This window comes from Notolepis coatsorum (assembly GCF_963971535.1).
Source record: "Notolepis coatsorum genome assembly, chromosome: 7".
NCBI lineage: Eukaryota > Metazoa > Chordata > Actinopteri > Aulopiformes > Paralepididae > Notolepis > Notolepis coatsorum.
In genome coordinates, this window is record NC_140171.1 from 146,795,958 (window position 1) to 146,823,234 (window position 27,277).

The 27,277-nt window shown below is 41.8% G+C and overlaps 1 protein-coding gene across 2 annotated transcripts in view; it reads right to left on the reverse strand.

Moving 5' to 3' along the window:
- Positions 1–27,277, reverse strand: part of gtpbp1l (GTP binding protein 1, like) — a 59,515-nt gene that overhangs the window by 12,836 nt on the left and 19,402 nt on the right. For both annotated transcript variants that reach the window (XM_084319234.1, XM_084319233.1), the window contains 4 exons: positions 23,860–23,974; positions 9,245–9,389; positions 3,701–3,883; positions 854–989 (listed from right to left, as the gene is read on the reverse strand). In XM_084319234.1, coding sequence (XP_084175360.1) covers positions 854–989; positions 3,701–3,883; positions 9,245–9,389; positions 23,860–23,974 — 579 coding nt within the window. The remainder of the gene's footprint in view (positions 1–853; positions 990–3,700; positions 3,884–9,244; positions 9,390–23,859; positions 23,975–27,277) is intronic.

Here is a 27,277-nt window from a genome sequence, read left to right on the forward strand (position 1 = left end):
TTATCCGTGCGCGGCCCGAATGTGCTTGCGTGCACGTATAATATTGATCATCTAGCGTTTATTTGAAAACGATTCATAAAAAGGCTGACGAATATCAACGCTGTGGAATATTCCAGTAAAGGACGATTTTCATAGAATGGTCCAGAATGGGCTGTTTTTTTATCTGAAAACGGGTGCTTTCCTAAATGCTCTGAAACGGAAATGACGCGATAAAAAAACAATCTGCCTTGACAGCACTGACTGGAAAATAGTCTTTGATAATGCGATGGGCAGATTAGACACATAGCCATAATTTAAAACATAGATTAGGCGATATTAACGTTAACATTGGCGCCGATGGTGGCATTCAGCGGGTAAAAAGGAAAACCCGGCGTGGCGCTCAAAGTGTTAAATGGGCATATAATAATATCATCTCATATCGATCGCAGGCACCTGAATCGAATCGTATCGTATCGTGGCAGACTTTGTGATATCTGCAAATATCGTATTGCTGTCCAAAGAATCTATATCGTATCGTGATGAAACTGGTCATTCCCACCCCTAGTGGTGTGTGTGTGTCACTGACCCATGGCCTGGTATCGTGGAGATATCGTGGTGTGTGTCTCACTGACCCATGGCCTGGTATCGTGGAGATATCGTGGTGTGTGTCTCACTGACCCATGGCCTGGTATCGTGGAGATATCGTGGTGGTGTGTGTGTCACTGACCCATGGCCTGGTATCGTGGAGATATCGTGGTGGTGTGTGTGTCACTGACCCATGGCCTGGTATCGTGGAGATATCGTGGTGGTGTGTGTGTCACTGACCCATGGCCTGGTATCGTGGAGATATCGTGGTGGTGTGTGTGTCACTGACCCATGGCCTGGTATCGGGGAGATATCGTGGTGGGGTGGTGAAGTACCAGGATCTCAGCCTCAAACTCCCAGGTGGCCTGCGGCGTCAGCTTAGGAGAGATCATCACCATGCCTTTCCTTATGGACGAACGTTTGATCTGTGTGTGTGTGTGAGAGAGAGAGAGAGAGAGAGAGAGAGAGAGAGAGAGAGAGAGAGAGAGAGAGAGAGAGAGAGAGAGAGAGAGAGAGAGAGAGAGAGAGAGAGAGAGAGAGAGAGAGAGAGAGAGAGAGAGAGAGAGAGAGAGAGAGAGAGATGAAAGATGGCAGGAGAGAGATGAAAGATGGCAGGAGAGAGAGATGAAAGATGGCAGAAGGAGAGAGAGAGATGAAAGATGGCAGAAGGATAGAGAGAGAGGGATGAAAGATGGCAGAAGGAGAGAGAGAGGGATGAAAGATGGCAGAAGGAGAGAGAGAGAGGGATGAAAGATGGCAGAAGGAGAGATGAAAGATGGCAGAAGGAGAGAGAGAGAGGGATGAAAGGTGGCAGAAGGAGAGAGAGAGACATGAAAGATGGCAGAAGGAGGTAGATGAAAGATGGCAGAAGGAGAGAGAAAGAGATGGCAGAAGGAGAAGGGAGAAAGAGAGAGGGATGAAAGGTGGCAGAAGAAGGGAGAAAGGAGCGGGTCAGTGGTGAGAACACAAACACAGGAAGTTCATACTTGTAACCGAATAACCAGAACTAAAATATTTGTAAACTACTAACTGCTCAGCACTCTCATTTCTTCAGTGAATCTAAGTTTCGCGTAATTTTTCATTTTTTGATTAGAATCTCATCCAACAGGCTTAGAGTTTTTCTATTACATATAGAGGTGTGAAATTATGGAATGATTTTCTCCATCTGGCAAAAAAAACCTTCTTCAAAAACATACAAAAAAGGTTTGAAGGAACATCTGATTATTATATTGTAACAGTGTATTGTATTTTAACTTACACACACTCACTGACTCACACACACACACACACACACACACACACACTTACTTCTTAACTCTCACATACTCCAACAAGGTCCTTACATTGATATTGTTTTCCAACTTGCTATATGTAATATAATTATTAGGGGTGGGGGGAAAAAATCGATACGTAGTAGTATCGCGATACTTTGCGTGGCGATACTGTATCGATACAGGGACGCCAAGTATCGATATTTAATTATTCAAAAAGAATAAAATAAATTGTATAAGGAAGTTGCATTGTTCATTTACACACACACACATGTGCATTCAGTTAAGTTGGAATATGACTGTAATACAAACAGTTCAGTTTGTCAGGTACATGCAACACAGATTACAGTGTTTACATCTGTCTGCTTGAGAAAATACCATGTTCTGCAATACAAATGATTGAAGTGAGATGAACAGACTGAACTTTATTTTATTAGATAAAACATGTTGACAGTTTTACTTTGCAGTAAAAAAAAGAAAAAAAATTGATAAAAAGAAAAAAAAAATATATATATAATATAATATTCGCGATATATCGAGTATCGCGATACTATCGTATCGCGGCTCAAGTATCGCGATAGTATCGTATCGCAAGGTCTCTGGCGATTCCCACCCCTAATAATTATGTTTATTAATTTATTATAGGTGGAGGCTTCTTATAAGCCGTCTGGGCTTTTCCGCTTCTTCCTGCTGTATATCTTTTGTACTTTACAGTTGTCGTTATTGTGTTGTTTTTATACTGCATGGAAAAAAATAAACTAAACTAATAAACTAAACTAAGTACTAGGCCTTTGTTTAGGAGAGTAAAAAAAAAAGTACAAATAAAATAGGTTACACAATATATTCTATGGTTGCAGATTAATCTACATGCCAGTGTGAATCCAGACACCACAAGGACCAAACACTGAGTGAAGCATCACACATAGTTATACATTGGCTTGACTCTGAACTATCATTTAAGTGTCACATTGATCATATCGTAAGAAAAATGTATCTTAGTGTGGGTATTCTCTACCGCTCCAGAAACTGCTTAACTTTTTCTGTTAGAAAGAAGCTTGTAATTCAATTTATTTAGCCATTTATGGATTATGCAGATATTGTCTACCAGGTTGCATCCAAAACAAATCTCATTCCTCTCAATACTTCTTACAATAAATTATGCAGATTTGCTCTTGGATGCCCTTTTACAACTCATCACTGTCTAATGTATGAAACACTGAATTTGCCCTCTCCCACTGTAAGAAGACAGCGCCACTGGTTACAATTTATTTTCAAATATATTCATCTTAATTATCCGCAATATCTAAAACAATACTTGACTCCATATTCTTCCAATTATTATTCAAGGCATTCTAGCCAACTCTATTTTTCCATACCTACACTTTCAACACTCTCAAAAGCAACAGCCAAGAAAGCCTTTTTGTTCAAAGCCCCTTCTGATTGGAATAACTTACCAAATACTCGTTCCATCTCATCTTTTTATTTATAAAAAAATTCGCTGTTTTCTTACTTTCATAGTACATGTACATGTTTTTAGTTTATAATTTTTTGTTTATCATTTATATACTGCATACTATCATGACTTTCACTACTTATCTCGTACGAAGTAACGATCCATTCCTATCCTTGCTTGATTTGGTTTGTCCTGTTTATTTTGTGATCTTGTATGTTGGTTTACTTATTTTGTAATGTAATTTCTCAGTTGATTTTGTTGTTGTAGACTGTTTCGATGTCCAATGTTTTTGGTGTGTTTTTATTTTTCTTCAGAATATTTACATACGTTGTATTGTGTTAGGAGGCCTTCGAAAACGAGATGCTACATCTCAAGGGGTTATTCCGAATAAAGAATTTCAATATATACAAACCTTTTTGAGGGCGAAGGAGGCCGTCTGTCCCCCCCGGACCTCTTTGACGGGCATCCTCTTGCGGTGGATGGATTTGACAGCGATTGGGATGAAGATGCCCAGCGGATCTGGGCCTAAGAGCAGCGTGTCGTTAAGTCGTATCAATCCACGTAACGTAGTCCCAGATACTACTGTGCCTACACCCTGAGTGGAGACACATTCAAAATGTTTTGGGTTTTTAAAATGGTATATTGACACTACTTCCTTTCTCTAACCAGTCTGCATGAAACAAGCGAGACACCATCATTCATTCTGTATGGGACTGATGGGGTAGAAGGAGTGTGAGAAAAATTGTTTAACCCTTTCACAACCATTTCATGCGAGACACCATCATTCATTCTGTATGGGACTGATGGGGTAGAAGGAGTGTGAGAAAAATTGTTTAACCCTTTCACAACCACGCTACGGAAGGTTAACCATTTCACTACCACACTACAGGCAGAACCGTCTGTAGTGTGGTAGTGAAATGGTTAACCTTCTGTAGTGTGGTTGTGAAAGGGTTAACCCTTTGTCGTGTGGTTGTGAAAGGGTTAACCCTTTGGTAGTGTGGTAGAGAAAGGGTTAATATGAAAATGTCTGTTTATGTCCACAGGGATGTCTTTGTGAGAGTAAGTGTGCATGAAAGAGAGTGAGTTCTTGCGTGCGTGTGTGTGTGTGTGTGTGTGTTTATGCGAAAAATCAGGACCGCCTTTCAGAAAACATACTGCAAAAACAGGACATTTGGGGATGTGGGGTCAAATGAGGACATGCTCAACGTCTATAATGTAATGTCCACATTTTTTTAGGTGCCTTTTTCATCTTTTCTTCCATCCTCCAATTTAGTCATTATGCCAATTCCCTTCCTGGTCCTACTGTCTGGGGAGGGTGTAGACTATCACATGCTGCCCTACTGTCTGGGGAGGGTGTAGACTACCACATGCTGCCCTACTGTCTGGGGAGGGTGTAGACTACCACATGGTGCCCTACTGTCAGTCTGGGGAGGGTGTAGACTATCACATGGCTGCCCTACTCTCTGGGGAGAGTGTGTAGACTACCACATGCGGCCCTACTGTCTGGGGAGGGTGTAGACTATCACATGCTGCCCTACTGTCTGGGGAGAGTGTGTAGACTACCACATGATGCCCTACTGTCTGGGGAGGGTGTAGACTATCACATGCTGCCCTACTGTCTGGGGAGGGTGTAGACCAGGGGTAGGCAACCCTAGGCATGCGTGCCTGCATAGGCACGCGGGGGCATTTTCATAGGCACAGGGGGCAGTACTAAAAAAAAAAATAAAAAAAATAAGTATAATTTTTTATTAAATTTTTGCTTTGAAATATTATAGTGAAATATTTTGCACTGTTGTCGCATTTATCTTGTTGAAATCCTCCCACAGGTTCTTTTTACTACCACATATTTAATTGAGACCCTTTATTTGTTTATTATTTCAATTTAGCTGGAAATACATTGCTACTAGGGATGCTCGATATTGGCTTTTTTACCGATACCGATATTCCGATATTGTCCAACTCTTAATTTCCGATACCGATATCAACCGATATCAACCGATACCGATATATGCAGGGTTTCCCCGTCCAAAAAACTGAATAATTTCAGGTAACTAATAATTTCACTGGATATATATATAACAAATGTTGTTATTGTTTTCTTTTGTTTTTAAACCGATACCGATATTTTCCGATATCACATTTTACTGCCGATATCGGCCGATAATATCGGTCGGCCGATAATATCGGACATCCCTAATTGCTACATCATTCAGTAACATTTGCAGAGCCTTATAACAAAAACATTATTACGGTCACCATTGTGACCAGTAGGATTAATCAACACCTTTTATTATTTATTTTTCTATTTCATTGAACATTGCACATGTTAAAAGCCATTTTTTTTCTCAAAATGTGAGTATTACCAAGTCAACTTGTGTTCTTGGAACAATGACAATAAACATAGTTTTATTAGGTTGAAATAATGTGGTTGTGTACTTATTAACTTATTATGGATTGAAAACTGAAAACCTTAATGCACAGTAACTGAACTCAATATTTTTAAGTTCTGGTAACTTATTATTATAAATGTTTTTACAGTGTAGTCTTGCGATCAATCAAAACTTATTTACACGATATACCTCACATTCACCCACATTCACATCCTGGTGTTCTCCTGGTGTTCTCCATTAGGCCTGTAGGTGGAGCTATGACAGCACACGTACAGTACGCGTCTACATTAATCCCAGCCGAAGAGTGCAAGAGCGCTTCCGCATTTTGCCCTAATTGGCCCCGGTAACGCCCTCCAAATGAGCATTTTCTTTTCCCCCGCTCAGACGCCGAAATGGAATACATGTATATTATCGCAACGCGAACCAGATTCACTCGCAACGCCATAGCGTTATTTCCCTGTACATTGCAACGTTAATACAACGCAGCTGTCAACTGTACTTTACATATTATCCAAACGAGGACAACATAATGCCATAACACGCCATAACGTTATTTCCATGTACATTGTAACGTTAACACAACGCAGCTGTCAACTGTACTTCACATATTATCCAAACGAGGACCACATAACGCCATAACACGCCATAAAGTTATTTCCCTGTACATTGTAACATTAACACAACGCAGCTGTCAACTGTACTTCACATATTATCCAAACGAGGACCACATAACGCCATAACGTTATTTCGCTGTACATTGTAACGTTACATATTATCCAAACGAGGACCACATAACCGCATCGCTGCTTCAGCATAATTGTTTGTGTTATTTCCCCGGGTGAGGAGACCGTGCGCGCCCCGGTAACTGAGTGCCCAGCACTCTCTGCGACTGTAGAGGCGCTGAATGTACCGCAGGTAGTTTTCATACCTGCAATTGATCAAATAAGGAAACAAACACAGAAGATGCACATACATGGATGTAATGACAGCAAGAAGAGGTAGACACATATATGAAGTATGCAAACATCGCCTGCTGCGTCCATCGCGTATATATATATATACCGTATTAGCGCTTTAATATGGCGTGTTCTGTGATTAATGTGATTGACCAGCGTTAATGTGATTGACCAGCGTTGCTAATATGAACCAAAGGCTTTAATATGGCGCGTTCTGGCATCTGTGATTAACCGTGTTGAATGGGGGTCTGAACCAAGCGAGGACCTCATGCGCGGCGAGCACCTGGGCGAAGGAAAAGGAAATGCGCATTGCTTACTGGCGAATGGGGGCGAATGGGGAAGAATGCGGAAGCGCTCTTGCACTCTTCCGCTGGGATTAATATAGACACGTACAGTACACACACCGATGGTGTGTGATGTATCCAAAAATGAATGGGCAAATGTGAGTGAAATGGTCGCACTGTATGCAGCTGTTTGTCTGCATTGCATCCCCCCCCCCCCCCCCAACTCAGATTTAGGGTTGATACAACCATCATAATAATATTGTTAATAATAACAATAACAATAATGATGTAATAATGTAAAAATTATCATTAAAAAGACCTGATTATGAGAGAGAGAAAAATTACGATGCATGGAATATTGTTGAGGCACACTAGTTACAACTATATTGCAAACAGGCACTCCATGTCAAAAAGGTTGCTGACCCCTGGTGTAGACTATCACATGCTGCCCTACTGTCTGGGGAGGGTGTAGACTACCACATGCTGCCCTACTGTCAGTCTGGGGAGGGTGTAGACTACCGCATGCTGCCCTACTGTCGGTCTGGGGAGGGTGTAGACTACCACATGCTGCCCTACTGTCGGTCTGGGGAGGGTGTAGACTACCGCATGCTGCCCTACTGTCGGTCTGGGGAGGGTGTAGACTACCACATGCTGCCCTACTGTCGGTCTGGGGAGGGTGTAGACTACCGCATGCTGCCCTACTGTCGGTCTGGGGAGGGTGTAGACTACCACATGCTGCCCTACTGTCGGTCTGGGGAGGGTGTAGACTACCGCATGCTGCCCTACTGTCGGTCTGGGGAGGGTGTAGACTACCACATGCTGCCCTACTGTCGGTCTGGGGAGGGTGTAGACTACCGCATGCTGCCCTACTGTCGGTCTGGGGAGGGTGTAGACTACCGCATGCTGCCTCTGATACATGTGGAGTCATCATAGGGCTGGGTGATATGGCCAAAAATGATATCACGATAACGATATGATAATGTTATCATATCACTCGATATCGATAATTATCTATATTGTTATAATATCGAAGATTTTTTTTTTTAAACAACAGATGTATGTTTATTTTGCAGCAATTATTTGTCGTTGCCACCATCTTTAGTGTTACAGCCCCTCACACTCCAGTTCTCAGGCTGCAGCTGGTTTGAAAGCAAAAGTAAACAGGCTTCTCTGCTGGCTGTGGCTCCAGGGGTGTTGAATAGTTCTGGGTCTGCTCGTTTCTTTTCTATCTTTTGGCGCTTTTTTGGTGGACAAACCAAAAAATGTGCACCGTGACTCATGACTGGAGACTAGCTCTGCTAGCACACATAGCCTACTGTGTACAGACGGTTTCAAACTGTATTTTAAATTAGAAAGCAAAATGGACAAGAGAAAAATAAATCTCAATTTGGTCAGTATTGTCATTTGGACAAGCAAAGTGATTACTTTAAGTTGCAGGCAAGAAAGACAAGTCTGTCCAAGTCTCTGGTTTTAAAACTGCCCTGTTGCAGTTAAAAAAGAAAAAAAAGAGATATGTATTATTATAATTTTTGTTTTAGATATTTTTTTTTATTATCAATCGATAACGATTATTAAAATATATCGCGATAATTATCGTTATCGTTTTATCGCCCCAGCCATAAGTCATCAGCTGCTTCTTTTCACCCGACAGCGAGGAGTTTCAATGGGAGCAGAGGTTGACACCGTCTCCACCAGAACCCTTCCCTGACCGACCAGTAGGGGTCACTATTGCAAACGACCAGGTCTCACACACCACTGACACTTCCTAACCGGCGAACATCAATTGTGTTTCGTAGGGACGACTGACCAAGCTGGAGGTACTGCTGCCGGGAATTTAACCTCTGCTCTCTGGCAGAGGTAGAAGAGTGACCTCTAGAAGTGACCTCTAGAAGAGACCTCTACGCTACACGCTACATCTATCGTGAATTGAAAATGGGGGACCCTGATGTGAACAAGACGAAAGTCTTTCTCTGGTCTGCATCCCCTTAACAATTGTGTGTATTGAGCCGTACTGTATTGTACCCATTCTGCAATCTGTTAATAAAATGTTCAATCAATCAATCAATCCCCATATTTAACCCTTTCACTGGCGCACTACCAAACGGTTAACCCTTTCACTGCGACAATACACAGAAGGTTAACCCTTTCACTGCCACACAACGGCCGTGACCGTCGGTTGTGTGATAGTAAAGGGTTAACCTTCTGTCGTGTGGCACTGAAAGGGTTAACATAGATATATGCGTGTGTATGTGTGTGTGTGTGTGTGTGTGTGTATGTGCGTGTGTATGTGTGTGTGTGTGTGTGTGTGTCTGTGTGTGTGTCGTACCGGTACGGAGTACGTGTCGTCTATCTGGAACTCGGCGGGCTCGTCGTCGCTGTAGGAGGTCCTGGAGGACAGCAGGTTGAGGAACATCTTCAGCAGCTCCATGTTCTCCCCCGTCACGTTGGAGATCTGGAAGATGGGACACATCCTGGGAGAGATGGACAGAGGAGGAGCAGGGGGTCAGCAGTCAGCGGCAATGAAGCCAGGCGGCATATTGTTCATCAATACTTTTAAAGACAGAACAATGAGAACATATGAACAGCAGGTATACATTTTAATTTTTTATTTTTTTCATGCATCTGAGGCTCATGACGCAGTTTTTTTTGTTTATTGGTATCTAGAAATATTATTATTGTTATTAGCGTTATTATTGTTATTATTATTCATGCTCATATTATCATTATTATGATTGTTATCATAATTATGGTAATGATTATTATTATTATATGGTATGAAGCTGTAAGGTGCACTTGAGCTGACCATTATGTTAAAATGAATATGAAGTTTGGAAGGGGGCAGGAAACGTTTTCTTCATCCTGCTCCTTTTTTCGGCCATGGGTGTATCATGTTAAAAAAAATAAAGATGTTGGTGATATTGTGCAAAGATGAACTGTACCCCCATGTACGAAACAAAATAAAATTAATGAATGCGGATTCCGATGGTTAAAGGGGACATGCATTCAGGGAGCAAAATTAACTTTTTGACTCACCGGCCAGTGGCGGGTAGATGGGAAGAATCTACCCGCCAAGCATATTTCTTACCTGCCAACTTTTTTTTGATAACATTTTTTTTTATTATTATTTTAGATAAAACATTTTTTTTAATAAAATATATATATTATATAATCATACTTGTGATTGTGTTATCTGCGAGACATCGCCACCTCGCTGTCTGCAAACAGCTCCACTGTCTGTGTGTATACTCGAGTGGCCTCCAGCTCCAGCAAGGATTCTCCGGGGGTGCAGCTGGACCCTAAACGCTACATTCAGCATGCAAAAGAATTCTCCGGCGCTGCACCTGGACCCTAGTCAGCAGCCCTCACTCATGCGATGTAAGCCAGGGACTCGAATACGCATGTTGTTGTTGTAGGACATTGATGTCAGGAGCTTTCTGTAGCTACTGCTGGATGGCGTTGGGACAACGCCTCAGTGAACTATTTAGTTTACTGCGACATTTCGTGGTGACTAGTTACCTAGCCAACGGAGGTATTATGCACTGGACTATTGCTGGAGGATTTGTTGATGTCGGGAGCTATCCGTAGCTAGCCGGCTGGATAACGTTACACAATGCCTCATGTATTAAACTAAGTGAATAGTTGACTGGGTCATTTTCTAACGGTAGCTAACGTTATCTCACGAAGGTCCCACACTGACTAGACTAACGTCACGGTGAGGCAATAGCCTCTGTTTACATGAAGGCATACAGGGGTAGGAGCAGCAGCAGTGCTAACTAACGTCACGGTGACTCGGAGGCAATAGCCTGTTTACATGCAGGCATACAGAAACAGGTGGGGAGGGGGTAGCAGCAGTGCGCGGTGCGCGCTTCATGTCTGTGCTGAGACAGCGAGTGAGAACTCCGCTAAAGAATTGGATCATGATTTTCGGTTTTCACATGACTATTTGATTGCCCGTCACACGGCGCTCAGACGTCTCAGTGGGAGGCGCCAAACGTAAAAACTGAGCGCAAATGGCGGGTGGCGCTCTCTAGTTTCGGTCCCTGCATGCATTGCTATTCCTAGCACTATTTGGGCAACATTACAGAATTCCTGTGAGTCTATGGAACACCTCTGTAAGGTTTTATTACAAAAAAATCATTGTTTTATATTTCTAATCAAGTACTCAAAAGCCACATTTTTCTCACTTTGGATTTCAGGCTGTGTTGGCCTGGCTCCGCCCATAAGCACTTTGAGTGACAGTCATCCACACAGTCTGCGACTGGCAAACCGAGAGATAGAGAGAGACTGAGGGGGATACTAATTAATTTCGCCGCAGGGGGGCATAATCCCATGGGACAATGCATTGGTAACTTGTTTCAAATGACAATACATCTGTGATTATTATTGTAAGGATCTGAATAACGTCAAAACCATCGCGCAAGGTTTTGAGGTTATTCAGCTTTTGACCTAGCCGCAAGCTATAACCGCAGGGAGGGCTAGGATGCTGTCAACGGTTGTTCACAGGCATCTTTGGTTGGAGCAATCTCCCCTTGAGGAGGGGAGGGGTCTCCTCCTCAGGGCTCCCCCCTCCGCGGGTGGACCTTGGTCTGTCCACGGAGGCGCGGGCGGTATTTGACCTGGGCCCCACGCTGCCCCACACCGCGCAGCCAAAGGTGAGAGCACGGCCTCGCCAGCGGCCGCGGCAAGGCCCCCGGCCAGCGGCTATGTTTCCCCCGCCTGAGATACCCTGGACACAAAGAAAACAGGTGATCACAAGGCCGACAGCCTCGGCGGCCCGAGGGATCGGCTATATTAGATGGGCACGCCCTAAAAAACCGTTGCCATCTAGCTGTGTCTAGCACACTCTCCGGTTACCCCCCCCCCCCCCGCTACACTACGGGACACAGGGCTCTGATTTGTTCCCTTTGGCTACGGGCCGCGTTCTTCCAGTGAAGAGCAAGCGGCCCCACATTTCGCTTCTCATGAAGACAGGGGCTGACACCCAGTTGCTAGCTAGGCCTGGGTCTGTCTATGAGAATGCTGTGCTGTCAAGCGGCTCCCACACCACACGTCCTGCGTCTGTGTTTGGTGAGCCTGGTGTTGTATCTGTCGACGGAGCAGGGTTCCCTGTATCTAAAAAATGTTGTCAGAGGGGGAACTCTAGGCCCAGGAGGTCGCAGTGTGGGTTCCCCCCAGCCCCGCCCTCGCCAGGCCGGGTATTACGTTAGTGCCTCCCCCGTCTGGACTTCCGATCCCGCGGTGGTCAGCAGGCACGTGTAATTTGGGTGGTAGTAATATGCACTACATGGCGTGGTGTGGCGGCCTCTGCTGCCGTGTTAGGGGGGGCCTCGGTGGAGGATATTTGTGCTGCGGCCTCCTGGTCCTCCCCGAGTCCTTTTGTTAGGTTTTACCTCATGGACATGATTGGGGGTTCTGTCTCCCAGGCGGTTCTGAGGTCTGGGACCTCTCCTGCATCCCGCCATCAGGTGGGCTCGCAGGGGTGTGTGGGTGTGGACCGCGGGGTGCTGTGTCACACGTGGTCCCGCCTGTGCTGTGCGTTCAGGGGTGCCTGGTTCCCCCTTTTTTCGCACTTTGGTGGAGTTGCTGCCTCCCCCTTCGTTAGGACGGGCGGGTGGACGGGACTCCCCTCCTCCCTGGCTGGGGCTTACGGGCCCTCAGGGGGTGCACTTGTCGGGCCGCGCGTCCGCTCTGCCCCTTATCTCAATATGGCAAAGCGAGACACGATAGCCAGTAATGAGATATATAACGAAAGGTTATTTTATAACCTAGTTATATGAATACTGGCTGAGCGTCTTGCTCTTAGCGCCCTGAGGTCCCTTGGATGTTTTTCCGCTTATGGAAATCGAACTGGGAAGGGTGAGCGTGACCATTTACGGCGTCATATAGGCAGGGATTAAAGCAAAAAAAAATCTCCTGACTGAAATTTTTTTCAGGCCAAGTCATATTCTTATTTTAACCTCCACTGTATTTCTTTTTAATAGCGTTGGCGTTTTAAGGGAGCCTACTTGTTTCGGTTTCGTCGATAATCCAATGTACAGTTACCCCCCCACCCCGCCTACCCAACCCTTCCCCCCCCCTCCACCTCCAATGTACAGTTTCTTCGTCAAATGTATATGCTCTCTTTTTTAGACTCTTATTGTATCACAAACAATACTGTGTAAATCTGGTACGTCATAAATGTATAGATGTAGCAGTATTATCTATCTGTATGTCATGTATGTCATATATGTTATGATGAATTGAAAATGGGGGACCCTGATGTAAAGAGGAAAGTCTTTCTCTGGTCTGCAACCCCTTGACAATTGTGTGTATTGAGCTGTACTGTATTGTACCCATTCTGCAATCCGTTATAACAATCAATTAATATTTAACCGATTGCAGAATGGGTACAATACAGTATGGCTCAATACACACAATTGTTAAGGGGATGCAGACCAGAGAAAGACGTTTGTCTTGTTTACATCATCAGGGTCCCCCATTTTCAATTCAGTGACATTTATGACATGCATGACATTGACATCATGACATTTATGGCATAGGGACATACTACAGGTATATAGTACTGTTACATTTGTGACATATACGATATGCAAATATACAGTAATGTTACCCATAGATCCTGACAGAGAGAATATATACGGTGGGGAGGAGACTGTCTACAGACACACCTGTGTGATGTTGCTACGGAGTTAAGCTAATAAACGTATACTCACAACCACAGCAGGGGACTCACATATTGTACTGTGAAGTAACACGACAATGACAAACGTGTTGTTTCTGTTTTTCTTTTTGACATCGTTGCGGCACACGGAACAAGTTAACTCACCACTACAGCCCCCAGTAGCGCTGCCTAGCCAGTCTCTTCAAACGCCCTCTCCTCTCTAAACTTTCTTTTGTTAGGTGGTCCCGCTCATCCTTTTCATCTGAGAACCCCGCGGTGGGTTCTCTTTTTAGTGGCCGGCTTACTCCTTCCATTTAACAGACGCTATTAAGCTAACGTTAGCTAATCGGTATATAGCAGCGAGTGCAAGCAGCGTGGTGGCTGTGACGTTGGTAAACAAGCAGTTGACGCGTGAGGCTGCAAAAAAGGCGACCTGTCTCTGGAGTCGCTGAGTGATGATGACTGCTTGGCGCGATAGGAAAAAAAAGCCCTTTTCCATATTTGGCGCCTCTGATTGGCTCAATTTTGTTTCAATCTGTATGCATCTACAAATCATGCAAATACTTCCGTCAGACTGCGAATCAAATGGACAGATCTCCCCAATCAAATTGACGGAAATCCGTCTGGAGACGGAATGCTTTAATGCATGCATATAGGGAGACGCATGGGAGTGGCTTGGTCACGTGCAAGTGGGTGCATTTGTTTGTTTCGCGTGCACGCTAGGTGCGTGGAGATAAGAGGTTATCTCAATATGGCAGAGCGAGACGCTCAGCCAGTATTCATATAACTAGGTTATAGGGCTGACCCCTATTAGTCGCCTAATCGGTCGAAAGGAGCCGTAGTCGACTGCCAACCTCTTAGTCGAATAAAAAATAATTTAAATTTTTTTCATATTTTTTTAATCATTCTTTCCAAAAGAAGAGAGGCCTAGAAGCGTGGCTAACGCTAATGGCACGCATACCAGAGGCTAACTGCCTACGAAAACAGGCACAGAGGCACTGAAAGAGGATTTCACCCATCTAATGAACACACTAGACTAGACAAATATCAAGATGTATCCATCAGTGGACCAATTGCATGCTTTTGCAGAGGACAAGAAGCCTTCAGTCGACTCCTTCAGACATTAAGCACCCCCCACAGCCCAAATGGAATGATTAAAAAATAAATATATATATATATATGTATATTATACTTAAAAAAAAATTGATAGTCGACTAACGGCAAATTTTGACCAATCATAGTCGACTATCCAAATCCTTAGTCGGGGACAGCCCTACTAGGTTATAAAATAACCTTTCGATATTAGGGGTGTAAAGGTACACGTACCGAACCGTTTCAGTGTGTGCCGTACCGAATGGCTGTGTACCGAAAGAATACAACGGTATGTTAACCACTAACAACCGCCCACCGGGGGCTGTTTTTTTCACAATCTAATATAATAATTATTATTTCATTTTTTTTACAAGTCGATTATTAATTTCAATATAGAATATTCATTGACAGCCCTACAAGTACAATTAGTTACTGCACACTATATCACCCTTGAGTGGAACATGGAAAGCCAAACTTTCCCCCTGTACCGAAAACCCGTACCGAACCTTGACTTCAAAACAGAGGTACGTACCGAACCGTGGCTTTTGTGTACCGTTACACCCCTAACAGATATAGATATAGTATTAACACTTTGAGTGCCACGGGTCCGGTGCCCCTTGCGTGCCACCACCCACTTCAATGACAGAGCTCTCATATTTGCGAACGCAGAAACTATATCTTAAATTATGGCTGTGTCTAATATGGCCGTCGCTTATCAATGACTTGTTTGCAGTCAACATTGTCGAAACGATTTTTTCTTTTTTTTTTTTTTTTATAAATCGGTTCATTTCCGTTTTATACCATTTTGAAAAACACTCGTTTTTCACTCGTTCCAGAAAGAAAAAAAAGATTCTGTGATAAACGCCCTTTACTGGAATACACAAAACATGTTGTCATTTTGTGTACGATAGCTATGAGCTAACTAACGTTACAAGCTCAAACACCTTATAACTACTACTATTGTCGTGTCCATAAGTTCCCTGGCAGAATACGTGTGAGGACAAAGGTATACAAAGAGGAAAGAACCATTTTAAATCGGGCATTCATGCCGGCTAACAAGCTAGACGTCGCAGCATGTTGTTAGCACAATAGCTACCAAGCTAAGCTATGTTAGCTTCTAACGTTGTATACACAATATGTACAACGACACAATGATTTACATTATTACAAATATGGTAACGTGGTTGTGGCTTTTACAAATAGTGGTTAGCTTTAGAGATGGATGGCTATGATCACGGAGCAATAGTGTTAGGTGAAACAGATACATTTTCATTCATCACTCCTCGGCTAGTAGTAGGGGTGGGAATCACCAGTTTCATCATGATACGATACGATATCGATTCTTTGGACAACGATACGATATTTGCCGATATCACAAAGTCTCTCACGATACAATACGATTAGATTCAGGTGCCTGCGATCGATATGAGATGATATCATATGCCCATTTAACACAATCAGTAACATTTAGAACATTTTTTGGAACTCAAAACTCACAACCTCCCTCTCCCAAACCGTTCCTACAACAATTTGTTGATGTTGCATGATCATGTATAGGCCTACATTTATTATGTATTATATTGTTTATGTTTAAATAACATTTAAACATCAAACTCCTCTGACCTCATCTGGTCTTTCCAAAGACGCGCGCACACACACACACACACAGAAAGGGAGAATGCTATGCTGTAACATCTACACACACGGAGCTACTGCTGTTGTTCTTGGGCGGATATGAGACTCGCCACAGGATTTTCAAAATAAGAGTATCGATATGAATCGATCTTATTACATCGCATCGATCCGATTCGATTGTTGATAATTACATCGATGTATCGATCTGGATCGATGTATCGTCCCACCCCTAGCTAGTAGTAGCAAGGCTCTCTGCTTCCGGCCACTAGCTGTGTGTGACTCTCAGAGTCCCTCGCTGCCCTGAACCTGACGTCAGCATTAAGATGACACACGCACGTTATTGATCCATGGATTAAAATATGCATTTGCGTGGAGCTTGTGGTTTGGTCAACAAAATGTTTGATAAAAACGCTAAAACTGGGGCAATTTCGATAAATTTTTTCCCCTCTTCATGAAAGTCAGCGTTGGCCTAGTCACATTGTTTATTGAACAAAAATACAACCTGCAAGTTGGCCTTTAATGGGTGGCAAGGCCTATGCACTTCCCGGAAGGGGCGTGGCAGACAATGTGTTAATAGAGGTATGCTTAGCACTCAGCATGTGCGACTGGACTGCTTTCACTCCCATTGTCCCCAGTTTAAAATCTTTTTGCAGAGTTTGCAGTGGGCCTCATAATGGTCTTTGACTGGGACCAACCATGATGCAAACACTGGGTTGTCGAGCCAGTTCTCGTTAAATTTGCACTTTCCCATAACGAGTGCAAACGCAAATGCTAAAACTAAACATAACGTTAGTGTTATGGCTTGCTAACGTTAGCTATAGACTCCGTTGCTGAAATAGTTCCCAGCAAACATAAGGACCTGTTGATTCCGCTCCATTCCGGTCTGCGTGATGCTAGAAAACGGTAAATAAAAAGTCCGACTTTATCTCCTGTTATCCGTTTTTCCCCAGATTTCATAATAAAACATAAGATGACATGGCATTTTATCTTTCCTGTCTATGGCATTTTTAAGACCTCTGAAAGGTGGATTTAAGACATTTTAAGACAAATTAAGGCCTTAATGGTTGATAAACAAATGTAAGACTTTTTAAGGATCCGCGGACACCCTGAGCAGGGGTGTTTTTAGGGTTAGAAAACATTGGGGGCTTCAGCCCAGGGGGGTGGAGGGGGGGTTACCCCCCCCCCCCCCTTTTTTTTAAGCACAGAAATACGCAATTTTAGAGTAATTAGAGATGAATACTGAATAACTAGAATCATTAGAGGTTCTCAAAGTGAGGTCCAGGTCCATGAGAGGGATCTGGGCAGTCCCCATAGAAAATTCAAAGTTAACAGGACCAAATCATCAGTTTCTTATTTATTTATTTATTTATTTAGCTAAAACATTGATCTGGTACAAGAAGCCCCAACAGGAGTACAAATATACATACATATATATATATATATATATATATATATATATATATATATATATATATATACATACATACTCATACATACATACATATATATATATATACATACATATACTGTACATACATACACATATACACCAATAACAAAATAAAAACAGTTAAGAATCATACACATAAGCAAATAAACAAACAAACAAACATATGCACAGCCTATGTACAAAATAAATAAACAGTTCATCTCTAGTCTTTACAGTTTTCTTCAATTGCATAAACACTCAAATCAAAGGTATTACACAATTATCAAAATCTTACACTCAAGGAGCAAAATATAGGCCCAGATGTGCACCCCTACAATGTCAGCCTCACTTTTTGCAAAACAATACACACAGTCAGGGACCGAAACTAAAGCCTGCCACCCGCCAGGGGCGCTCAGTTTTTACCTTTGGCGCTTGACACTTAGAGGGCTGCCCGCCGTGTGGCGTGTAGACGTGTAGTTCATAACGATACTCTTATTTTGATTGTGAGAGTACAGATTATAGCCTCTCTCGTCTTTTTTTTCTCCGCCGCGAGATCGTTAAAAAACTACAAGTCCCACATTGCACTCAAGTCAACGGTCCAATCACAGTAGAGTGACGTGACTGGTTTCATGAGAAAGAAAGCAAATGACCAATCGGAAGCTCTCATTTGGCTTGTTTACTTCCTGAAACGCCACCATTGCGATATGCGGGCAGTCTGCTCTAGTCTATATCGGACCTCCATGAGCTACCGTTACTGTTTAAACAATGACCCAGTCAACTATTCACTTTTAGTTTAATACATGACGAGGCATTGTCTAACGGTATCTAGCTGGCTAGCTACTGATAGCTGCTGATATCAACAAATGCTCCAGCAATAGTCGACTCGAGTGCATAATACCTCCGTTCCCTCGTTAGCTAGCTTAGCTAGCTCACGGTAGATCTATCTGTCCCAGTAAACTAAATTGTCTTAACGTTATCTACCGGGCTAGCAGTAGCTACAGATAGCTCCTGATATCAATGTCTTATAACATTGATTGAATGCGTATTCTAGCTGAGGGCATGTTGAATGTGATTTGACAAAAGAACCGTAACGTTATAAATAGGGTCCAGCTGCATCGCCGGAGAATCCTTGCATGCTGAATGTAGGGTCTAGCTGAATATAGGGTCTAGCTGCAGGGCCGGAGAATCCTTGCTGGAGCTGGAGGCTACTCAAGTATACACACAGGCAGTGGAGCTGTTTGCAGAGTGAGCATTTTGACTTATTGCGTGGTGGCGATGTCTCGCAGATAATACAACTACAAGTATGATTATATAATATATATTTTATTTTAAAAAAAATTATATAAAATATATATTTTTAATCAAAAAACATTTGGCAGGTAAGAAATATGCTTGGCGGGTAGACTCTTCCCATCTACCCGCCACTGGCCGGTGAGTCAAAAAGTTAATTTCGCTCCCTGCACACAGTGATTTGCAAAACACTAAACACACTTGCATTACATTAGACACAGAATGTCAATTTACCACACATATGAGCCAATTGGTTAAACACAGCCATCAGATGCACAAACACACCATTGCTTAATTGTAGATACACAATCAGGTTTAAGCACTATAAAAATGCAGCAGGTGAGTTCACCTGTCTTCAACCAAAATGGAAGGAGAGTGAAGTACTGTACACAGAGAACGTGAAAATATACAATACATTCACCAAACACTACACAAGACAACCAATGATGCAGACTGATGAAAATATACATTTTCTCCCATTTTCCCAAATCAGTCAACATGTCAACATGGAGAATCACAACAAAAAATTATCTTGCCAGATCCAGCTAGGCAAAGAGATAATGTCTAGTATTTTCTGTTTAAATTCTTTAAAAAAAAAATTGTGTTACTGTAATTTTAACCTGTACTGGATACAGTATTTTATGTTTGTCTGATATTTGCTGAGCTTACAGTGTTATGCACATAGTAGCATGAAAACTGGGACATGTATTGTTGTGATTCTCCATGTTGAAATGTTGACTGATTTGGTTATATGGAGAGAACATTTATATTTTCATCAGTCTGCATCATTGATTTGGGTATATGGAGAGAAAATGTTATTTTTTTCATCAGTCTGCATCATTGATTTGGGTATATGTAGATAAATAAATTATATTTTCATCAGTCTACAGCATTGGTCTTGTGTAGTGTTTGGTGCATTTATTGTATATTTGCACATTCTCTGCATACTTCACTTACAGTACTCTAATCACTGAGAAGTAGAATTGCTAAATGTGTTTTAGGTTAAGCACAGCAGTGTGTGTAACTGGTTCAAACAGAATTAAGTCATTATGTAACGTGTGTTTCATATGGTAACAAAATGAGTGTATGGTTTTGACAAGTGTTTAATTTAGCAAAGGATCTGAGGTGTTCTGATAATTGTGTGTGTGGTTGTGCTAATTGTGTGTTTTGAAACACCGGGCCCCGTTTTCAAAATCATGCGTAGGCAATCGAAAAAAAACTATTGTGTGTTTCATTATATACATATGTTTCAGTCTTCTCATAAAAAATTGATTAGATTTTTGGGTCTTTTCCTGCCTTTGGTCGGCTTTGCATTCACATCTCAAATGAACCTCAGCAGGGTTCACTTGCAAGAGTGAATGAGCTTTCACACCACCCCAAACCAACCGGACTATCCGAGGTTCGATTAAAGCTTATTATAGGACACTGGACATGGGTATGGATGGCTCCAGGTGCTGCTGCGTTAAAGTGCACATCTTCAATATCTGTACTATTTAAAAGCACAGTGCAGGACACACTCAAAGGTTATCGCACCTCAGAGATGGCAGTGGACATGTATGACAGGACAAAGGCCATATGTAATGGCCTTTGGATTGAGGAACATACTACCAGCCAAAGGAGGAAGCAGAAAAGGATGGACGAGTATGTAGTTGAGTCATCTTGTGGCACAAGCTCAGACCTCAGCTCAGGAGATCAGCTGAGACAGAGACTGTTCTATCCAGTCGTCGACAGAATGCTGCAAGAGCTTGAGAGCAGGTTCTCATGAGTTGGATAACAACTTATGAGAGGCATACAGGCATGTTATCCAGCCTCAGACCAGTTTCTCTCAGTGGAATTGCTGCAACCCCTCGCCACACATTACAATATCCAACTATTGCCAGAGGAGATCACAGTTGCAAAGTGTTTCCTGGTCAGGACAGGCAGAGATGCAGTCCCTACTATCCAAAGTGTCTTTTCCCTCCTGGATGATAATAATAATAATGCATTTGATTTATAAGGCGCCTTTCAGGACACTAAAAAAAAAGTCCACAAATCGGTGAATGAAAGAATTATAGGATCAAATGAAAACTACTTACTAAAAATGTTTTAAAAGTACTAAAAACCAACAAAAAAGACCAAACACTAACAAACATTCAGCACAGACAATGGGGATGCTGAAAAAAAAAAAGTTAAAAAAAAAGTTAAAAAAAAAAAAAAAAAAAAAAATGTAAACAATTTTATTTATTTTTTTAGATCCGGGGCTAGGAGAAAAACATCCGGGGCTAAAGCCCCGGAAGCCCAGGGCTAACGACGCCACTGACCCTGAGTGGGCGTGTCGTATTCTAGGCTGTCAAGACAAGCAAAAATGGTGAACAGCAGAGGTTGGGCATTGCACTCAATCAATCCATTCAACAGGAAGCGATTTCCGACTGATCTCAAAATTATGACATATTAGTAGGGCTGACCTTCAAAGCTTTTTTTGGCAATCGAAGCTTCGGGGCCGAGCTTCGAGTTTAATTCGAAGCTTCGAAAAAAATATATATATTATTAATAATATTAAATTTTTTATTTTTGTATCTTATGTTGTGGGACTTGTACAGCACTTTCGTAAACTTTGTTGTTTTTAAATGTGCTCTATAAATAAAGTGGATTGGATTAATTAATTAAGTAGCCCCTTTCGTGACTGTGACGCAGCCAACAAGGTTTCACTCGGCTGCGCTGCCTGGGTGCAGTGGGGCTGCTCTCACAGCCAACGACATGACATTACATAATTATGTTGCAACCTTCGTCTATCAAGCAAACAATTATATTATATTTAATTCATCATTTATAATTATATCAGACAATGCACCTACAACATTTTTTTATTTAGCCAACTTGGTAACACATTAGTCATAGCAGCACAGGCATAGCCTTATTAATGTTTTGTGTGGCGTCGCCGTCGTGTACAACGATAGTTAAGTTTTTTAGGTGATTTGACAAAGTTGTTGTAGAGTTGTGATATGCCATTTTCTTCTGGCATATCTGGCACTCGGCTTTTTGGGCATTGTATTTGCATATTTTAAAGTGTAACCAACACGTCTGATGACTTCTTCGTCGACATGTCTGCTGCACATGTCCTTGTTGTTTTCAACACAGATAATCTCCACGTGCGTGTTGTAGAGAGGTGGAGTCGAGGCGGCGCTTACTTTTGTTTAATTGGAATGGAGGCGGGAAGGCGCCGCTTACTTTTGTTTCATTGGAATGGAGGCGCAAGATTTGAGACAAAAAAAAAACGTCTATTTTATTTTTTTATGTTCGAAGCTCGTGCCATCGAACAAAGCTTCGAAGTATTTAAGACAGCCCTACATATTAGCATGCCTTCTCATTTATTAATGCCGATACTGAATGACTGCGCAATTGGCTCTTGACAAATGTAAACTATGGATTAGTCGGTCTCAGTCAACGTCGGACCTTTTAGCTCAACTGGTTAGTGCAGTTGCCTGTGGTCACCTATGGTCACAGGTTCAAATCTCTCGGTTACAGAAGTTTATTTTTATTTCATTCATTTATTTATTTATTTCTGGAGCATTTATTTATCCACTCTGGTTGGATGGTGTATTGTACTTGTGCTGTATAATGACAATACATTTGAATCTAATCTCATCTTGAGATCGCTACCTGTTGAGTGGATCAGCATGGTGCAGATGCTGAACATTTGAAGCTGTTTTGCACACGGCACATTTTGCCACTGTCGTGTTCATAATTATGGTTGTGTTTACGACCGCCTGAGTAACGCCCCCCGTTGATGACAGAGGACGGTGGAACGTTGGTTCTGTTAAATAGGTGTAAACGCGGGCTGGTTCGCCAGAAAGCACCAAGGTTCAGAGGCTCCAGAACGGAATCGGACCTCTTCTTCTTACCACCAATCAGAAGCTCTCGTTCGTTTATTTACCTCCGGATTGTCGGCCATTATTCTACTCAGAGCTCAGGCTAATAACGTTAGCTCCCCGCCAGCCACATTGACAAGTACCAGCGCTTATACATTACTGGCAAATGTCTTGTTGCACTTGTGGCAACGAGCGTTGTCAGCATCGACTTTAGTAAAATAGACCCAGACTTTTGAACGTTTTGTTCTGTCCGCCATGATGAGAGCAGAGCTGTCTGTACTCGGCAGCACCCGTGTGTGTGAGTGAGTGAGTGTGTGTGTGAGCACAGCCCGCTCCTCGCGCAGGCAGAGACACCGAGGCAGGAGATATAGAAAACGGCAAACAAGATTAGTTTGCGATGTTTAAATTCGTCAAAAAAAACTCCATAATTTCTCGAGTACCGATGGCAGTACGGATGACGTCGGAGCGTATAAATACTAAAAAAAAAAAAAAATTATCAAAAAAATATATATATTTAAAAAAAAATTATAATACAATAAATATCGGTTATCGATATTGGTTATCAGCTTGAGGAGCATAAAGTTATCGGTATCGGTGTCAAAAAATCAATATCGTGCATCCCTACTGGAAACACACATTATCCGCTGTTCTGGTGGTCCACAATGACTTCGATCGTCTCTGGTTACTTGTCTGACAAGTAAAATGTGGAAGCAGGACTTTTATTTCTCCATGCGTTTCATTCAATCCAATCCAAAGGGGTGCAGTACCATCCGGAGAGACGATAGGGGGCGGCATTTTCCCAATGGAGCTCAGAGAGAGTTTCAGTGGTAACGTGAGGCTAGATTGATGAAATATGAATGGAAATCGCTAATAAAAAAAAAACTATCAAGAACGAGATCTCTCGTCTCTCTGGCACTGAACGGTTTGCATGAACTAACGAGAAATCTCGTCGTTGGCACTCAAAGTGTTAAGTGTTCCTCTCCTACCTCTCAGAGCTGAAGTTGGAGGCTGTGACTATGACGTCATCTTTGTTCTGGACCAGCACAGGGATCTTCCTGCAGCCCGGCGATTTTAATAACCTCTGTAACAATTTCAGTGTCTCTGCGTACATGCACACACACACACACACACACACACACAAACACACACAGACACACACACACACACACACAGACACAAAAAGATAACGAGTGAATTATTCTAGAATCAAAGCACTGTCTGTTACGGACAACTACTGTAAGCTGTTAAGTGAACATTTTGCATCTAGGGTTGCAAAGGGTCAGAAATGTTCTGGAAAACTTGCAGACATTGTTCATAGGTTTGGAATTGTGCACCTGCACTGTGCATTCAATATGCAGTGCATTTCTCCATCCAGGGTTCCCAAAGACATTGCAAAATGAAATTCACGGACTTTCAAGGACTTTTTTTTTTTTTTTTTTTACACATTCCTGGCCAACCACGTATACGTGATTGGGAGCAGACGCTTGTATATACGTAACCACGTATATACGCGTTTAACTCGTTATTTCTTTTATTCGCTATTGCCATTCATAATTCATACTGTTCTGAGTGTGTCTGCGATTGCAGTCTGCAGACGGTCAATACCGCCCCCTAACGCATTGTGGCAGCAACTGCACTACATTAGAAACGCTGTGGTTTGTTATCTGGGCCGAGCTGAGCCGTGCGGGCGGGGTTTAAATACTCCGGCGAGGTAACCTGTTTCAACAATACATCTTGATATTTAAACTTAAAAAATTATTATACAGAGAAGCTTCAGCAAGTACAAAACGCTGCTGACCGACAAAAGAGGAAAACACAAAGGCAGCATGTATCACAATGGTGATGGTCAGCCAGAAATGGGGAGAAGCATGAACCTTTAAATCTCTACCACCTCTAATCTCTTTGAAATAAATGACATTTTACAGTTTTTTTCTGATTTCTTTTAAACAAATTATAATTTTGTATTTTTTAACTATTTAATTATTATTTAGTTATTTCACTGCAGTGGCAGTTGAACTGAACTGAACTGAATTGGAAAAAAGAAACCTCATAACTGAACTGGCACTGAACTACACTGGGACTGTTTGCAGATGTACTGTTATTAAAGTTAGTTAAAAACATAAGTTGTTGTTTGTTTTTTTTGGTTAAATCCAAAGGAAAAAATATAAAATCTGAGAAATCCGAAAACGGGAAAATTAAAAACAGAGAAATCCGAAAACTGGGAAATTCATATCCGAAAACAGGAAAAGATTCAAACGGATTTCATAGGGCCCTAGTTAAGGTGAGTTAATAAATTCACTCTGAAAATCTGCTCCGCTCTGATAAACTGACTCTTTGGTGAGAGCGTCCAGTGTGCACTCTTGAGCCCTCAGAATTTCCGAACAACTTGAGTGCACTCGCTCTGACACTGGTTGTAAATAGTTGAGTGTTGTATGTGCCTCCCTGTATTGTAAATAGTTCATATGTGTGTTGTCACTACTGTATGTATAATTGTAAATAAGTTCATTTATGGGTTGTAAATAAATATTGTTAATATTTATTTACCTAATTTATGTGCAATCGTTTCATTTCAGCTCAGTGTAAAAAAAATGCACCGATACTAACAACCGCCTTATGATGTCTATGATGACACTGTTGACACCACGTATCAGTGACACGCGCACCCGGCGACAACACTAGTAGTTTTGGGGGGGCTACCAACCCCCCTGAAGAAAGTCCTAGGGGAAACACTGACAGTGAAAGGGGAACTACATGATACATGTGTGAAAGGGTTAGGGGTAGGGATGTCCGATATTATCGGCCGATATTGGCATTAAAAAGTAATATCGGTATCAGTTTTCATCTAATGAACACACTAGACTAGACAAATATCAAGATGTATCCATCAGTGGATCAATTGCATGCTTTTGCAGAGGACAAGAAGCCTTCAGTCGACTCCTTCAGACATTAAGCACCGCCCACAGCCCAAATGGAATGATAAAAAATATATATATATATATATATAGTCGACTAACGGCAAATTTTGGCCAATCATAGTCGACCATCCAAATCCTTAGTCGGGGATAGCCCTAATATATATATATATTATTTTTTTTATATGGAGGATTGCTCCACTTCTACAAGGTCCATTTGCATGTTATTGGTATCTGGGGCTATCTATAGACCTCAGGGAATGTATTCCCAGTGGCAGGCATATTGTGTCTATTACTATGCTTGAGTAAATTCATTGTAATGAACCAAAAGTAGAATATAAATTATTATCTTTTTTTATTATTATTTTTTGACGGTGAATAACACCATGCTAACAATGACCAGACGTGAAACATTCAGCACCTTCTTGAGATCAAGTGTACAAAAAAACTAAGCAAATCAATAAAGGGCAGTTGAATTACAGGGGGTTTTGTAGATACAGTACTGAATTGTACCACATGCTATTTAAAATATGAATATAGAATAATAGAATATCAGGCCTATAAATTACCTTATTATGGCCAAGTCATACATCTATGGTTCGGGTCAAATCTCCTCTTTTCAATGGCTGAGTTCAATCTGGATTTAGTACCACCAGGTGCCCGTTACAGGGCAGCAAAGATAGTGAATGAAATCTACTGTAAATATAGTTACTTTTGTATAATGTTTATTGTTGTTATTGTTATTGTTATTATTTTTCACCAGATTGCCACGTGTTTTTTTTCTAGACATTCACAGAAAGGTAAAGAAAAGCTTTGACAGCAGCTGGTGTGAGCTGGGTCGTGTAGTTTTATGAAATGTTTACGTCCGTCAAAAGTCTTCTCTTTTTTTCATTTCCTTGTGTCTAAATCATCCGGTTTTTGATGCAATGCAGAGATTTTTACAATATTAATTAATAACACTTCAAAATCATTGGTGAACAAACGTAGTGCTGAAAATATACACTTTGGGTCTCGTCTTTACTGAAAAAGAAACGCAACATTAACCCTTTGATCGCCAGGGTTAAATTCATAATTTACCATCCCTCGCCAGCCGTATTTAACATGGAGAAGTTCCCCTTCTTTGCAGGGCTATAACTTTTTAAATTGTATTGCTAAATTGACATTACCATGGCCCATTCAAAGTCCTATATCTATTGTTCAGGGTGTAGCAACGTTATACTTTTTCATTCACATATTCATACTAAAATACGGTCTAAAGTATAAGTATGTTTTTATCGTTTTCTGCAGCTTTCTCCAGAACGTGATTTATAGCCCCAAATGCATTATATTGATGATTGTATACAGTTTGATAGCAATCGGCGCGAGATAAAAAATTTCAAATGGACGTACTTCTAGAAGTTACTACGAGGGCTGGGCGATATGACCAAAAACGTTATCGCGATAAAATTATAAAATTATTTTCATATAATTCAATATCGATAATTATCGTCGA